The 16,681-nt window shown below is 39.1% G+C and overlaps 2 protein-coding genes across 2 annotated transcripts in view; both read left to right on the top strand.

Annotated features, from left to right (window-relative positions):
- Window positions 1-9,652, top strand: part of si:ch211-243j20.2 (uridine-cytidine kinase-like 1) — a 33,042-nt gene extending 23,390 nt beyond the window's left edge. The window contains exons 8-15 of the mRNA XM_037685960.1: window positions 1,518-1,537; window positions 4,451-4,549; window positions 5,402-5,495; window positions 5,614-5,676; window positions 7,372-7,494; window positions 7,580-7,687; window positions 8,834-8,990; window positions 9,516-9,652. Of these exons, the coding sequence (XP_037541888.1) occupies window positions 1,518-1,537; window positions 4,451-4,549; window positions 5,402-5,495; window positions 5,614-5,676; window positions 7,372-7,494; window positions 7,580-7,687; window positions 8,834-8,990; window positions 9,516-9,592 (741 nt within the window). The 3' untranslated portion in view covers window positions 9,593-9,652. The remainder of the gene's footprint in view (window positions 1-1,517; window positions 1,538-4,450; window positions 4,550-5,401; window positions 5,496-5,613; window positions 5,677-7,371; window positions 7,495-7,579; window positions 7,688-8,833; window positions 8,991-9,515) is intronic.
- Window positions 9,653-12,931: 3,279 nt separating this feature from the next.
- The window catches only part of mpv17 (mitochondrial inner membrane protein MPV17), a 17,685-nt gene continuing 13,935 nt past the window's right edge, over window positions 12,932-16,681 (top strand). The window contains exons 1-2 of the mRNA XM_037685660.1: window positions 12,932-12,967; window positions 13,713-13,793. Of these exons, the coding sequence (XP_037541588.1) occupies window positions 13,721-13,793 (73 nt within the window). The 5' untranslated portion in view covers window positions 12,932-12,967; window positions 13,713-13,720. The remainder of the gene's footprint in view (window positions 12,968-13,712; window positions 13,794-16,681) is intronic.

Below are 16,681 nucleotides of genomic sequence, written 5' to 3'. Positions count from 1 at the left end.
AACCAGTACGTGGAACCATCACATCTTAAACCACACCCTTCAACCAGGGTTAGCTGTGTTTTCTGTATGGAGCTCTCTAAATCTGTCCAACGACTGAAAAGAGTTTCGAACAAAGTTAACGTCAGGTTCACTGGGTGTTCTGGCCCGTACCTTAGACACCTTCACCCAAGGAAGGCCTGGCCACGTATAACCGTTAGACCAACTGTGCCTGTTGAAGACACAGATGGTTTGGTCTCCTGACAGTGGCTTGGACATGTCCAGAGGAGGGACAGTAGGTATATTGGTTGAAAGATGTTAGAAATGCAGCTGCCAGAAAAAGACAAAGAGGAGATGTATGGATGCAGTTAGAGAGGACATGGAGGTAGTTGGAGTGAGGACAGAGGACACAGAGGACAGATGGAGGAAAGAGGGAAGAGCTTATAGAAAAAGAAGAATTACAGTAGAATATCAAGATGGAACGTTTTGTGGGTGAATCTAGACGCTATCATGACTTTCGTCTTCATTTGCTTCAGACATGAACTTTTTGCCCCTGCAGCCGAGTTCACATCAATCCACAGAAACCTGCTGTCAGTGTCATGTCTATTATTTGCACTCATCATGATCGGTGACTCCTGCGGCAACGTTCTGCAATGTCCTTCTCCTGCTCACGTTTGTGATGTGTGATGTTAACGGTCCCATGCAATCACTTGTAATCACTGTGACCAGTCAGTGAGGAGCAGAAAGAACTGGTTGTTTTGTTGATATTCTCAAGGGCTGACTGATATGATATTGATATGATATTGATATGACAGAGTTGATATGATATAGTGACGTGTCTTCAAGCAGAGTCCTTGACTCGGCTCCACTGCTTCCTGTCTGCATTGGCCCTTTGGATGAAGGCTCGGACACGGAGGGGCTGAGGGCTGGAGGTTATTCTATAAAACTAACTTGTCCATTTCAGGAAGTCAGAGCAGGTCAGGATGAGAGCATCGATAAGAGTGTAATCTTGTAGTTGCATGTTCTGTGAATGTTGGACTGCTCTCCAAAGCTTTGTGAATAAATCTGATGAACTACACCTTGGTCTGTTTGGAAACCTCCTTTTTTCCACGACACCTGCAACCAGCCCAGCACTCCTGCTGCCTGTTCGTTCTGCTTCATGCCGTTACATCGGATGTTTTCGCTACGTAATACCCAATAAATGTACAGAACAGAGGTGATCAAACTGCTAGCATGATCCCAGCTCCTGTTCCTTCAAGAATGAACAGAACATCTTTTTAAGTGGACAGTGAGTTGATCGAAAAGTGTTCGTCTGTATGAAGCTCTTTATTTATAAAATGTGTTGATGTGCAGGAAGTCGGGCTGCTCAGAAATGTCTGCAGAGTTAAACCGGATGAATGAGCAGAACTGAAAAAAGGATTTTGTTTCCCATCAGGGATGTCTCCGGGCTGTTCTTCCCTTTCTCCTTTAGAGTTTCTTGTCTCTTCACGTGTTTCTTCTTCTCTTCCCTTTTGAATCCCAACAAATGAATGTTTCTGCAGAGGAAGCTCCGCTGGGACATGTGAGACCCGCCTTGTGCACCTTTTTCTTATAGTTGTAGTTTGAAAGCACAGTTTGGCAGTTTTTCATGCGTTGAGGAATGATGTCTGCGTCAAACATGTTTGCCATCTTTAACGCCCTGGATGACCCATTCTTGTTCTTGTGGCTGACATTTTGAAAGGCATGCCTTATTTCTTGTAGCGGCTGAGTGCATTTCAAACAAGACGAGAGCGGCAGAAACTTTGTAACACAATAAAAGCATGCGTTTGACCGTGGGTGTGCCATGGCTGCAGATTTTAAGGATGGCTTGGCTTGTGTTGAGATTTGTCTGCTGCTTTTATTACACTGCCAGCATCTCTGTGTTCTTATCTTCAACCTCTCTGTCGGCTAACCCAAATTATTTTAGGTAGAAAACGTTTTAAAACACATGCACGTGTTGTAACAATGTTAAGTCAGGTCCTCTGGACGGTTGCTTTTTGTTGAAACGTTTCGTCTTCCATCCAAAAGACTTCATCAGTCCGAGGAGCCACAACAAACTCAGTCTTATAAATAGCACCTTCTCATAGTGGGTCAACCAGTTTGATGGTGCTCAGATGGTTTCTGGAGTCCTCCCCGCTGACTCGTTTGAGGCAGTCATGGCCAATGTGGTTCAAATCAGTGGTTGAATCAGAATATTTTGAACCACTTTGACCATGACTGCCTCATATTCAGCTTCACCGCTTGCTCTTATTGAGGGCGGAAGCTTTTCCCCTCCCCTCTCTTCTCCACTTTGCTTTTGCTCTGTCCTGTCTGTGAAAATGCTTCAGAGCCTCTCTACATATCTTCTGAACCATAATTTCAATTCGCCTGGAGGCCCTGTAAATATGATGCTCTGCTCCCTCCCACTGAGGAAGTCTTCGGCCCTGTCAGAGGGAACCGGCTGAATAAACATTGTGTCATCATTTCAGGACTCTTGGATTCTCTGTGGTGCTGTCCTAGGTCGACCTCGAGAGTGTTTGCAGATCTCACCAGAGGGAACTGCCTGATTGTACCATTCTTATCAGAACTCCTACAGTGCCTCTGGAGTGTCCTTGGACACTCTCACCGCCCTTGTCGTCTCTCCTCCCCTGCAGTATGTCTGCAACACTATGTGCTTATGTTCAGGTTTTTTTTTTATTATTTCAGGCTATCTTTCCTCGGCCAAGGAAAGAGTCTGTTAGGATTTTTTTTTTTTTGCCTCCAAATCCTGTACATGTGTCACTTTCATTACTTGTATCTGTCTAAACAGGTCTCACTTGTAAATGAGTCTTTGAGGCTCAATGTGATTTATCTGTATAAGTAAAGGTTGAATGAATATGAGTCAGCAGGGGAGAGGGCGGACTCCAGAAACCATCTGAGCACCATCAAACTGGTTGATCCTCTATGTGAAGGTGCCGTTTGTGGCGCCTCAGATTATTTATTAAAGTCTTTTGGATTAAAGATGAAACGTTTCAACAAAAAAGAAACCACCTGACTTAACTTTGTTAGATTTTTCTACCTGGATTATTGAGCGTGCGTCAGGACACGTGCATGTAGTGTTTTTGTAGTAATAATCTCTCAGGTGAGCACAGATGTTGAATGTTTGGTCAATCAGACAAAATGTGAAGCTTGTTCGTCCCGCTGGGGTTGGAGACACAAAATTGTAAGAAAATATAGAAATTATTCTTGGAACCCACTGAGTTGGTAATATTTACTTACATGCAATTAAATTAGGACATTGATGTAAAATTCTTGCAAATGACATGTTAAATATTTAATCTCAATTTAGTCACAAAGTGTCTCAGTCGTGTCTCAATTTAGTCACAAATTATTTTCTTTTTTGTGTCCAGTCTCAGTTTGGCTTCAAATGTTGCCAGAGTTGTCTCACATTTCTCCCCCCAACTCGTGGAAACTAAACTGTCGTTCAAAACGAGTTCCAGCGGCGACTTTGATAAAATTCATCTTGCAACCCGCCTCGTGAACGCCGTCTGGAGTTCGTCTCAGCCCAGTGAAATACCAGATTTAGTCTCATCTTTGGGAAACCTCAAGCTTTTCATTAAAACCCCGATCAGCTTCCTTCTTTTAAACGAGCAGCGAGAACGGTCGTTCGTTTGCACTCTGGGAAAATGAAAAATTAGATTTCAGTATTTTTCAGGATGGAAAAACATTCGCGTTTCCAGACGCCAAATTATTAAAATCGTGTTTAACGTTTTACCTTTTTATTTTCAGCTACACCAAGAAAAATGTTTTATTCATATCAGCACACATTTGTTAGTTCCTGGTTTATTTTTATTTTTTTGGACGCCATGAATCCAATTTCTGTCTTGAACCGATAAAAAATGTATGAATCATAAAATACAAGAGTGTAAAAAGTGGTGGCACGGAAGCTAGGCGAGCCTGTGATCGGAAGGTCACAGGTTCAAATCCTTGGACTAACATCAAAATTTTGATGGGAAAGGTGAAGCACCCACACCTGCCTTTACCCTCATTTACCCTGGGCCCTTGAGCAAGGCCCTTAACCCCCACCATCTGCTCCCCCGGGCGTCCTAGATGGCAGCTCTCTGGTAGCTCGGTGGTTGCATCAGGAAGGGCATCCGGCGTAAAATCAATCTCCAAGTCTTCATGTGAGTTAGTTGGGGGGTGATCATCTTCAGCCGATCTGATCATGTTGGCATAAGCTGTATTCCTCAAACATAACGTGCTGCCATTGTTTTTGAGGAGACGCTTTTTATTCTGCAATTTAAAAATAAACTTTTCTTGAAACGAAAAGCAGATTTTAAAGAGAATATCAAAACAATTTAGTGACTTTAGCTTTTGCTCTTGCCACCTTCACTCACAGTGAAGCAGAGCATGACAAACGGTGCAAATAAAAACATTTTAAATGTGATTTTTGTAGAAATATAGAAAAGTCTATAACTGTGAATGTGTTCGTGAACAGATCAGCTCTGGCCTCGGCTCACCAGGGTCAGCCTTTACCCAAAACCCTCAGTGTGCTGGAGAGCACGCCACAGGTCCGCGGCATGCACACCATCATCAGGTGAGAACACACAAACATGCTTTTTTTTACTGACTAAGTCATATTGAAATTACCGTAGTTGCTGCCATACACGTCGCATCAGTCCAAAAATGTCTAATGAAGTGGAAAGACAAAACGTAAATAAGTCGCTTCGCCGTATAAGTCACATCTGTTTGTGTCACCGCTGACCACCCGGAAATGTGCGCCGGTGTTGTGCCAAAAATCAAGTGGCGGTCGCGGGAGCGTGCATGGTAGGACGTTAACAAGAATTTAACAAGATTAACACTTAAAAACAATTTTTTTGCTCGAAATTATAGCAAAGGTGTGTCTCAGTTGGACTTTTCCTTAACAAATGCACTTTAATGGTAAAAAACCAGCTGCATTTCGTCTGGGCGGCGCAGCGAAGTGCAGCTGGTTTGACCTTTGCTCCGGGAGTTTCAGAGCGAGACGAAGGGAGCTGGTATGGCAAGCCAAGTGTCTCATTAATAGCCACTTTTACCTATTAATGAGACACTTGGCTTGCCATTTTAGTCGAACACCCTCTAGTGGCTGAAAATGGTAGTGTTCAATATTTTCCATGTCAGAATGAATGAAATAATCAGATCTCGTTCAAAAATTGGGTTATAAATATGGAGAGAAAACGTACATTAGTCGCGTCGGTGTGTAAGTCGCAGGGCTTGAAAATTTATGCAAAAAGGTGCAACTTACATGACAAAAAATACGGTGCTCACATTTAGCTGAAATGTGTTGCTGAGACTGATGAGTTTCTGCTAGAACCCTTCGACGGTGTAAAGAGGTCAGAATGTGCGTCGGGGTTCAGGCTGCGGGTCCAAATCACCTGGTTCTGCTGCTGCCCTCTGTGCGTTTGTTTAGGAACAAGGAGACGAACCGAGACGAGTTCATCTTCTACTCCAAGAGATTAATGAGGCTGCTGATAGAACATGCCCTCTCCTTCCTGCCTCTCAAGGTGAGTTTTTCATCTGAACGCAGAAGCGGAGCGTCGTCTTTCATTATGTTTTAGTTACAGCAGAAACGCCATCATTACTGCAAACCTTCTTCCCTTCACCGTGTCCTCTTCTGTCCAGCCCGTTTCCGTGGAAACGCATCAGGGTACCATCTACGAGGGGAAAAGGCTGAGTGGAAAAAGAGTAAGTCACTATGGATGTATCTTGGTGGTTAACATCGTCTCTTCAATGGCTTCTGTTTGCCCTGAGACGTTTCTGTTCACTTCAGTCTGAATCTCACCGTTCTGCAACGTTTGAGACTCGCAAGAAAATGGAAAAACTTTTCAGGTGACGCTTCGCTGGATTCTGAACGTTTGTGACCACCGTGTTCCGAGCGGCTACTTTTTGAAACCTTGGCCGTCTCGTCTGGTTCACGGCTCGCAGAACGATGCAAATCATTTATCACAGCCCACCTCGTGCGCTCTGCGCCCCGCGCGGCACCTGCACACGCGCATGATTCATCCCTGTGGAGTACGACGAAGAAAAATGAAGACGGAACATTTTTTATGAAAAATAAATCTCTGATGAGAAAAAATATAATTTTCTCTGGTTTTCAGCTCCAGTTGAACAATCCTGATTTTTACTGAGCTTATTAACTGATTTATTTAATTGGTCTTAACTTGGGTTTTGTTTTAATAAAGTTTAATTTGTCACTGACTTTATATCCAGTAACGGATTGTTCTTAAGTGTGATAAAGAAATAAACAGGTGAGCTCTGAAAATACCGTAATTGACGGACTATTGAGCACACCTGAATATAAGCCACGCCTGCTAAATAAAAAAATTTAAAAGTACATATATAGGCTGCGCTTGTCTTTAAGCACAGTTCATTTTGTAACATGAGATATTTACACAAAAAGATTTTTTAAACTTTTAATTAAATATGTACCGGTAACAAACACAAATAGTAAATGTTTTTTTTTCTGAACAGTGCCTGCAACAAATCTGGTTAAAAAAATAAATAAATAAATACAGCAGCCTACCAGGAAGTCATTGATGCTGCCTTCATCTTCCTCCTGCACCACCTCCCTGGTGGCACAACGGGGAGTCCCCCCCCCCCCTCCCCAGTGGCTCCACTGTGACCTGTTCAATAATTTAATTGGTCGTATTTTTTTAAACTTTATTTATACTGATCGTCTCATTGAGTACGAGGACCCACCCCCCAAGAGAGACGTGTACTGGGCAGCTGTGTGAGCGCCTGAGTGGGACGAAGCAAAATGTTTTGGCTACGTGAAGCTCGTTAGCCCGTCAAAAAAAAAAATCCATAAATTAACCGCGAGGTTCAAAGTGCGAGGAAAATGTAGCGGCTTATAGTCCAGACATTACGGTAGCCCTAAGGTTACAGAAACTAATATACGAAGGGTCTGAGACGGCTCTGCCGCTCTGAAGAGATCGTTTGTGGCACAGATTTCTTGAAAAAGTTCAAAATTCAAGCGACGCGACCAGCGAGGAACTCGAGAAAACTCCGAGAACGCTTCGAGACGTTTTGGAGACTTCCTCGTGAACGCCGCTCGTCAGCTTGGCTCTGTGAGATTCTGGCTGCGCAGTGAAGGATTGTGGGTATTCAGTTAAAACTGCAGGGCCTGCGCGGTGGCTGTTGCAGTGAACACAAGCCGAAACAATTTCACCTGAAGACGTGTTGTAAGAACTTTGGAGACAAACACTCATTTTTAGGCAACAGCAGAGCAGCTCTGTCCATTTTGACTCTGTGTTTTGAGTCTCAGAGGAAATCTGCAGCTCAGAAGAAACTTCATTTCTAATGTCCACATACTCCTGAGGCTGGTCAACTCTGAAAGCACCAGTGTTTCCGTTTCATTTTCATTCTTGTATTTCCCTTCAGATCACGGGTGTTTCCATCCTGAGAGCGGGGGAGACGATGGAGCAGGCTCTGATGGCCGTCTGTAAAGACATCCGACTCGGGAAGATCCTCATTCAGACCAACCACGACACCGGAGAACCAGAGGTTTGTGCGTTTGGATCCACCGGTACCGGTACGGGACGTCTGAGCGTTCCTAATCCTGTTCGCCGACTTCTCCTTCCTCCTCCAGCTTCACTACCTCCGTCTACCCAAAGACATCAGCGAGGACTACGTCATCCTGATGGACAGCACCGTGTCCACCGGAGCGGCCGCCCTCATGGCCGTCAGGGTTCTGCTGGTGGGTCGCCCGATACGTTTGTTCGCCTCGCCGAGCTTTAAATTCATCTTCAGCTACACAAACGTTTTTTTCTGTGAAGAGATGGAGCGAATGATGCTGAGGTTTCTAAAGAAGCTAAAGCTGAGTTTTTAAAGATTAAACTAGCAGAAGACGAGCTAAAACTGAAAACACAGAACAGTAGCTAAAAGCTCAAAACTAAAAGCAGAAGAATAAAAACTAAAAGGAGTAAAATAGCAGCAAAAACTGGAAAAGTAGCTAAAAGGCATAACATTAGTTAACATTAGCAAAACAGTAGCTGAAATTAGCAAAACGTACTAAAGGTCAAATTAGTATAACTCAAAGAATATTCAAAAGTAGCTAAATAAATACTAAAGCTAAAATTAGGAAAACAGTAGCTGAAATTAGCTAAACATGTGCTAAAGATAAAATTAGTATAACTAATGAAATATTCAAAAGTAGCTAAATACTAAAGCTAAATCTTGCAAAACAGTAGCTGATATTAAAACGTGTATAAAGCTAAAATTAGCAAAACGCACTAAAGGTAAAATTAATAAAACAAATGAAATAGTCAAAAGTAGCTAAATTAATACTAAAGCTAAAATTTGCTAATCGGTAGCTGAAATAATACTCATCTAAATTATATTTCATAATTAACAACTTTAACTAATTAAACAGATGCTAAAGCTAAAATCAGCTAACAGTAGCTAAAGTTAGCAAAACTGCAGCTAAAAATGCTAAAATAGTAGCTAAAAGTAGCTTCAGATGACAGTGCCAGTAGCTGAAATAGATTTTAAAGGGAACATTGTTTTTGAAGGAATTAAGAAATCTGTGTATGTCAGGGATTAAATTTGTTTTTAAACAATGTTAAATATTTGGAAACTATATGAAATAAAAACTTGTACAGTTCCCAGTCGAGCGGAACGTCTTGATGTTGGGTGAATAAAACGGCACAAAGTGGAAGTAGTTTGACTAATAAATGCTGAAGAACCTAAACAGGACTCGGCTCTTACACCAGGAAGGTGACGTTCGGTCGAACCTCTGAAGCGAAGCAGCAGCTCAGTTGGTTCAGCCGTTACGAAACATTTGAAGAGCTCAGCAACGTCGTGGCTAAACTCTTTGGGTCGGCTTTGATTCTCCTCTGTGAAGGACCACGATGTGGCCGAGGACAAGATCTTCCTGTTGTCCCTGCTGATGGCGGAGATGGGCGTCCACTCGGTGGCGTACGCCTTCCCTAAAGTCCGCATCATCACCACGGCCGTGGACAAGGAGGTCAACGACCAGTTCCACATCATCCCAGGGATCGGTGAGGCGCCACGCCGCACAAATTATTTACCACAAAGCACTTCTGCTTCTGTCTGTCGTGTTGCCAAACGTCCACACACACATGCACTTTGTTTTGTTTGTTTCTTTAGCACACGATCACAAACAATAGTTTTGTTTTATACCTTGAATATAAAGTTACAGCACCGCACAACATATTAGTGCTCCGAGTGCGTGTAGAGGATGACTCTCAGCTACTACCACACCAAGTCTGACCTCAGCGTCCGTAAAGTTGACTTAGTTCTTGTGTTTTCTAAAACCATTTATTTCAGGCCGCCATCTTAATTAGCTCATCCGTTACTGATGTTCACGTTTCACTCAGTGCTTCGTGATATTTGGCTAACACACAGGATCAGTCTCAGCTGTTACTGCACCAAGTTTCAGGTGAAACGTTTAATCAAACTTTAGGTAAACCAGCCTGGGATTCAAACTGGTCTTCCTTGAAAAGAAACCATTAAAAGAACTAAAGCGAGGCTCAGTTGAGAATAAACTGTTTTGTTTTTTCCAGGTAATTTTGGAGACCGTTACTTCGGCACGGACGCTCCGTCAGACTTTTGTGAAAGTGACGACGGGATGGACCTCTGAGGAGGACGAAGGAGTAAAGATTGTTTCAGAATCATTTACCCGTGACCAGATTTGTCGAGGAATCGCTCGTCGACGTTCCGGAGGCCGTGGACTTCCTTCAGCGTGATTCTACTTCCTGTTGAAACAACCGGAGGGCGTTTCACGACGGAAGCGGCGGATTTAGCTGCTTTAAAGGGACCAACGTTTGGAGTTTCGTCACAGATTTTCACGCTCACACAGCCAAGTTTAATTCTTCCTCCGCTTTAAAAAAAAAAAAAGGCGAAATCCTAAACTATGTGTTCCAGATTATTTTTATTATTATTAATAATTTTCCCACTGACAGTTTATGTGAAACTTTAATTTATGCGCTGAGAGAGCCTTAAAATCTGAGTTCCTGCAGGGATTTGATTGCACATTAAAGTCTCTTTAGACCAGCTGTTGTAGATTAAATCAATTATTTAAACCCAGCTCTCTAAAAATGAGATTAGAGCTCCATTTTAATTAACTCAAATGTTGCCAAATATCGAATCTCTAATCTTTTGTTTTGCACAAATAAGTCGCGTCAACTTTAAATTGTTTTTAGACAATTGTACAGTAATATATGAAGCTGGGTAAAGGTTTCTCAGCTTCGCTTGGAAAGAGTCGACTTGTTTGCAACTTTATTGCAACTTTCACCAAAAGGGACAACGATGAAAATTACTTGGAGAAAAAAAAAAAAAAAGAGACTTCTTTAATCCTGAAATGACGAGGTTAAATCTCGTGAATCGTGTCTTTTTCTCCATTCTTTTTTTATTATTTAGTTTAGTTTTTTTCTTCTCAGTGTTCTCAAAGCAACAACGTGAATATTTTCTGCAGCAGAAATCAGGTCAATTTATAGCAAGTAAAAGGTTTGAACCGCAGCAGTTGTGAGTTTGACTCCAGAAGCCGCTGGTGTTGTTGAAATCTTGAACAAAGCAGCATCTGTTGCAACATATTTACTCTCCTTTAACGGCACCTATACGAGTTTAATGACTTAAAACAAATCTGCAGGGCCTGAGTCACCGGGACTTTTTGTTCAGTCTGCAGCTTCAGTTCTGAAAGAGTTGTGACGTGTAATAAAATAAATATAGAATTCGATGATTTGATAATTTCATAAACCCCTTTTTATTCACAGTTAAACACAGTAAACATATCTGACGTGGAAACTAAGAAACTACGATTGTTTAAGAAAAATCAAGTTATTTTTAATATTATGGCAGTAACACGTCGTTCCAGGTGCACGTTTCCCTCTGAAGCGTCCGCTCTTTTAACGAGTCCGCAGACGTCCAGGACCTGAGACCAGCTGCTGCAGGTTTTGGAAGGATTCTTGTCCCATTCTGGTCTGATGGAGGATTATGGCTGTTCGGCAGTTTTTTTCTGGATGGGAGCAGATTTTCTTCTAAAACCTGTATATACTTGGCTGCTTTTTGTTCCTGTCCACATTTACAGATTGTCCATGTCACATGCACAAATGCACCCCCATACCATCAGCGAGGCAAGCTTTTGAACTGTGCTGATAACGACTTTTTTTTTTTTTTAAAGATGCGTTTCATATTCAACATTCTTTTTACCCCAAAATGTGCAATTTCTGTTTAAAATAGTTAATTTGTTCCATTATAAATAAAAAATGGGGTTGTGAGATGTGCAAGCCATTACATCCTGTTTTTATTTATATTTTTCACAACCTCACAACTGTTTTAGAATATAAGTTCAATTTAACAAAGAGCCAGATTATGTTTGGAAACTGTACTCGCTGCTTTTTTTTTTGGGTCATGTTATTATTTATTGTTGTTTACAAAGAACCATATCCAGAACATTTTCATGGTTTTCAGTGATTCTGCAAACGTGTATTTAAAACAGCTCATCAGGTGAGCAAGTATTGAAGAGGTAGTGTTCACTTCAGGTGTTCTACTTTGAGGCCTTGCTACTGCACCTGCTGTCGAAGGTAAACTTTCAGCTTTTAGACATTGTCACCATAAACTACCTTTATTTACATCCGGCTGTCGCCAACTTTCTGCTGACGTCTCAAGAAACATTTAATGTGTGCGTGTGATTAAAATCAAAATGCCACAAATTACTTGAAAGAAATCTCAGCTACTGTCACCTCTGTGGAAGCTTGTTACTGCACAATTTATTACAGAATGATGCCATAACGTTCATCTTGATTTCAATAAGCAGCCCACAGAGGTTTGGTTTAAGTGCTCTGAGTTGTTAATTTAACAGCTGTTTGTGCTGTAATTAACATGTGGTGCCACTTACACAGAATAAATAAATACTTGAAAACAAACCTGCTGTCTGATGTGTGAAAATTTATGGGTTATACCAGGTTTGTCCACCAGAGGGCAGCACAGTTCATTTTAGGTTGTTTACAGTTGATGGGGTGTTTATGTGCCGTAGGAAAAAACAATTAAGTTTAAAGAAACGTATCTATGCTAATGTAATGATTTTTTTAAATGAAATAATGTAATCTATTTTATTTTGTGTTGATCTAAAGGCATTTTATTGGTCCTGGCATGGCTGAAGCACAAGTTAAATTAGCACATGTACAGGCGTAGACTTTAAATAAAATTAAACTACTTTTACATGAAAATGCACATCCAAGTTAAATATATATATTTTTTTTTTATCGCTTGAGTCATGTATTTTGTCTTCAAAAGGTGCGCATTAATAAAAAATTTAAAAAGTTAAAAGAAGGAGTTGACATAGAGCCATGAAGGCATCAATCCTAACTCTTCAGTCTTCCTAAAGGACAATTTATCAACTTTTTTTAAATTCCCTTTGAATGCAACACTTTTTGTGATAAAGCTGCGTTTGTCTTTGAGGTATTTGTACAAAATAAATAACGCTAAATAAAACAAAAAAATGGATCTGGGATTTTTATTTGTACCAAGTTTGTCCGCTAGATGGCAGCACCGGTTATATTTTAGTATTACAACGGAAGTGACGTACTCGTTTTGGTACATTTGGGGACCGTAGGAAATAATGTTTAAGTCGGAAAATTTGTAAAACGTTAATAGCTATTAAATAATTTGTATTACTTAAACAATGCCTGCTCTTTAATAATTTAAATAAGATTATTACAATACCTTTCTTTTTTTATTTTGAAGACAAAAATGTTTTTTTTCGAGCCACTGTATTGTTAAAACTTTTGAACAGGTTGAATTAATTATTCAATAAAAGATCTCGAGCGTAAACAGTTACAAATAAAAGTAACCTAACTATAAGTGAGAACGCTAGCTATAGTTTGAAAGCATTTATTTAAATTTCTAGATTTGTAAACTTTCGTTTTGACTGTGAAACTTTTAAGAAACATTAAAGCTCGGAGCTGACGTGAGTCCGTGAAGGCATCTTCACTCCTCGCCTTGTTCACACCAACAGGCATGTACTCAGTTTTATTTATCACTTTCTTCATCATTAACTTTAAACGCGACACAGCTGAGTCAAACTAACACGCTGTTTATAAAGTTTTAGTTTAGTTATGAAAGTGACATTTTAAAGCCGAAACTACCAAAAATCGTACCTGACCTACCTGTACATTTACAACTGTCACATTCACTTATCCAAAGTTACAATTTGTTTAAACGAGTTATTCGAGTTTTACAGTATGTTTAGTCTGTTCGTGATAATCTGCTACACGGATGTCGATTTTAATCGTTAGCCTAATTAGCAGCACGAGATATCTCGTGACGCCGAATCTCATTCAAATTATGGTGGATTGTAAGTTTTTATGAATTTTAATAAACTGTGCTTCAGTTTACTAAACAGTTTGTGGCTCATTAGTAGCTATTTGGATTTGATCTTTAATTCGGCTTTAAAATATATAGACAATTTAGATTTTAACATTTTATATGTTATATTTAATGGTAATGCTCTTTAAAGGCAACTGACGGGTTTAAAGTTATTGATGTAAATTAAAAATGTTTGCTTTTACTTCGTGAAGTTATCAAGGCTTGATGGAAATAAAATAATTACTAGAATAGGTTAATTGGTAAACAAGCACGAGAAAAATGAGTTATTTCAGGATTTATCACATTATCTGCTGATGAGTTCATGTGGAAACATCATGCACTATTATTTGCAGTGAAACAACTTTTTGTGTTTAATACTATTATTTTTTTTGCAGGAGTCAACATGGCAGGCCTGTGGAGATCCTACCAGACCTTAATGACCAAATATCCCTGGACAGTCCAGATAATCACTGCTGGTAGGAACCTGTCGCACAATACTTCCAACATCTGTATGTGTGTTTACAGGTAACAGATGTTTTCAACAAGCCCAGATTACATCACTTTCTAAACATTAGACGAGTTAACTGCAACACGCAGAGCTTAAATAATGTTGAACTCCTGCTCTGTGAAGTTCAACTTTGTTCCATTTTAACAGATTCAGAATCAACAAGATAAATTAAACCTGCATCCAAAAGTCATCGCGAGGCAAGCAAAACTTTAGGGTAAAATCTAAAATAAAATAAAATAAAAACACTGTTTTCTGTTATATTACTCAGTTTCCCGTCAAAATGATAAATATGAGTGTTTTAGCTGTTGCTGCTGTGAAAATGATCTCTTTCCCCTCAAACATGCTGTTTACTTTTCTGAGTATCCAGCAGTTGTTTTTCAAACATTAAATTGATAAATTAATATTTCTGCTAAATGATCAGTGGAAGAAAACAAACTTCAATGATCATTTGTTTGTTTGTTATTATAAAAAGGACTGAGTGTGTTTTTAGTGGAAACGAGAAATAAAAACCGACTGTTCAGCACAAGAGTCTGATTCTTAAAGTCTGGACAGGACTTTAGTCTTCAAAGACTCTTTGTGTTCCTGACTTCATCCACATGCACTTTTTACAAAGAGTTTTATGCCACATATTTAGTCAAACTGATAAATGTTTTTGTTTTAAAAGGAAGTTGATCCTGTTTTCCTGAATGTGTAGTTCCTCTAAGTGGCCACTAGGTGGCGGTAAAAGTCTTAAAATCAGCTCCGACACATCAAAGCTTTCCTCATAAAAATACTAATTTTTACTCTGGTTTTCAGTTTATGCCTTATTTTCTTGAATATTATTTACATTAATAAAATTTTAATGTACTTATTATGCCAAGTTGTTTATTAAATCTGGATTAATCTTCGTGTTAAATTAAGCATATCATTAAAACCTAAACAGAATTAAACTTAAGATCTTAAACAATATTTTAAATTTTATGTAAATATTTTTGGTCACTTTTGTATACTTTTTGTTTTTCAAAACCAGCCGTTAATTTCTCCATCAATGACATTTTTGCTGCATTTATTCACAGCAGAAATTTAAATTAGCCTCTTTTTTTTTAATGTATATAAATAATTTATAGGAAACGGATTTTAAAATGTAAATGAAACTCTGTATAATTTATGAGGCTTGTTTGGAGAAGTAAACGATTAATATTTATCTGCATTTCACATCAATCATAAAAACAAGAGTTTGAAGGAGAAACTCAGACAACTCTATTTAAACACACTTTATTTTAGACTTTAATTCATATGTTTACATTGTTCATTTTTAACTCTCCTTTGGGCCATTGTTTTTTTTTTTTTTTTACCAACTACACTGAAAATTGTGTTTTAAGGTTTGTTGCAATGAACAGTTTAATCTCAGATATTTTAGGGACTGTAATTTCTGGATTATTGCGCACACCTGAAAATAAGTCTCGCCCACTAAATGAAAAAAAGTGTAAATTAGCTGCAGCTTATAGTCTGGAAATTACGGTAATTTTGATCTTCGTTCACATGAAAACATCTGGTAGCTTTTATGCTTTTGTATACAATTAATGATTCTCTACTTATTTATTTATTCATTTATACTTTTTGTTCATTTCGTTAAGTGTTTTCATTCTTTAGGGATTTTGACAGTAAGTTACATTAAACATGGCGTTTCTTTATTTATTCTGTTAGAAACCCTGAGTTACAGAATAAAATCTTTCTCTGAGTTTCACTGTGATAACAGGAAGTGCTTTGATTGGTCCGCAGGTGACGTTTTCTTATCTGCGCGTCTGTTTCCGTCCTCCCACCTCGAACACGTTTAGTTCCTCTTGTAGGAAAAGAAAAGTTCCTTCCTTAAGAAAAGGTTGCGTCTGCGTTTTGTTGTATCTGAGGACGTTCGCTGCAGCTGGCGACACAAGATTTGATTTAAAGCTGCACTAAATATGAAACCAGTGAATTTGTTTATAATTATTAGAAATTTTATAATTTATTATAATTTAATTAATGCATTAAACAGTTATTTTGCTTTTGTTTAAACGCTAAAAATGTATCTAAAATGCTGCAGTTTGAGTTTACACAGTAGTTTTTTCAGATGTTGATGGTAATTTCTGCAGCGCAGGTATGCACTCGATGTAAACAAACCCAAAACCACCTGGAAGACTGAGTCACATGACTGACCCACATTAGACCGGCTGCAGTCTGTTGGTAAACAAATACGTCGGGATTAGAGGAGCATAAAATCTGAGAGAAGACTTGATGGAGGAACATTTGGCTGAATCTGCTGCTAGACGAGAAAAATCAACTGAGACTTTGCTTTATTATAACTAAACATTTATTTAACCTGGATTTATTTAACAGTAAATTAAGTTAATATTCAAAATAATTATAATGATTAATTAGATACCAGCACCAATTTAGTAGTAATGATGTCTACGATCCACCTGAAAATCCAAGATGGTGGCCATTTTTCAAGATCGCTGCTGCTTCATTTGTAATAAAAAATAAAAAAATTCTTGTAAAAATGGAATGAGTTCATGTAAAACTTAACGACTCCGCTTCAATGCAGGTCGAAAACCATAAAAATGACTCCCGCGGGCGGCCATCTTGGAAAGCGGCGCATGGAAACAGTGGTTTTTGGATAATTTAGGTCTAGGACAGGAGGCGTGCAGCATTTTATTTCCCGAGGACCAAATAAAGAGATTGACGCGTAAAGAAAAGTGAAATAAATTTTCTTGATGACGGATCTGGAAAAACTTTTTTTTTTTTTTTTTTTTTGTAGCATAAAACTGTAAAATCGTTCTTGTGACGATAAATGTGTAGTGATACACGTGAGGTACGTGTCACTTGTTGTATGACACAATA

The sequence above is a fragment of the Nematolebias whitei genome, chromosome 12 (assembly GCF_014905685.2).
Source record: "Nematolebias whitei isolate Nwh7 chromosome 12, NemWhi1, whole genome shotgun sequence".
Classification (NCBI taxonomy): Eukaryota; Metazoa; Chordata; class Actinopteri; order Cyprinodontiformes; family Rivulidae; genus Nematolebias; species Nematolebias whitei.
Note: the sequence above shows the minus strand (reverse complement) of the source record. Positions and strands in the feature narration are given on the sequence as shown.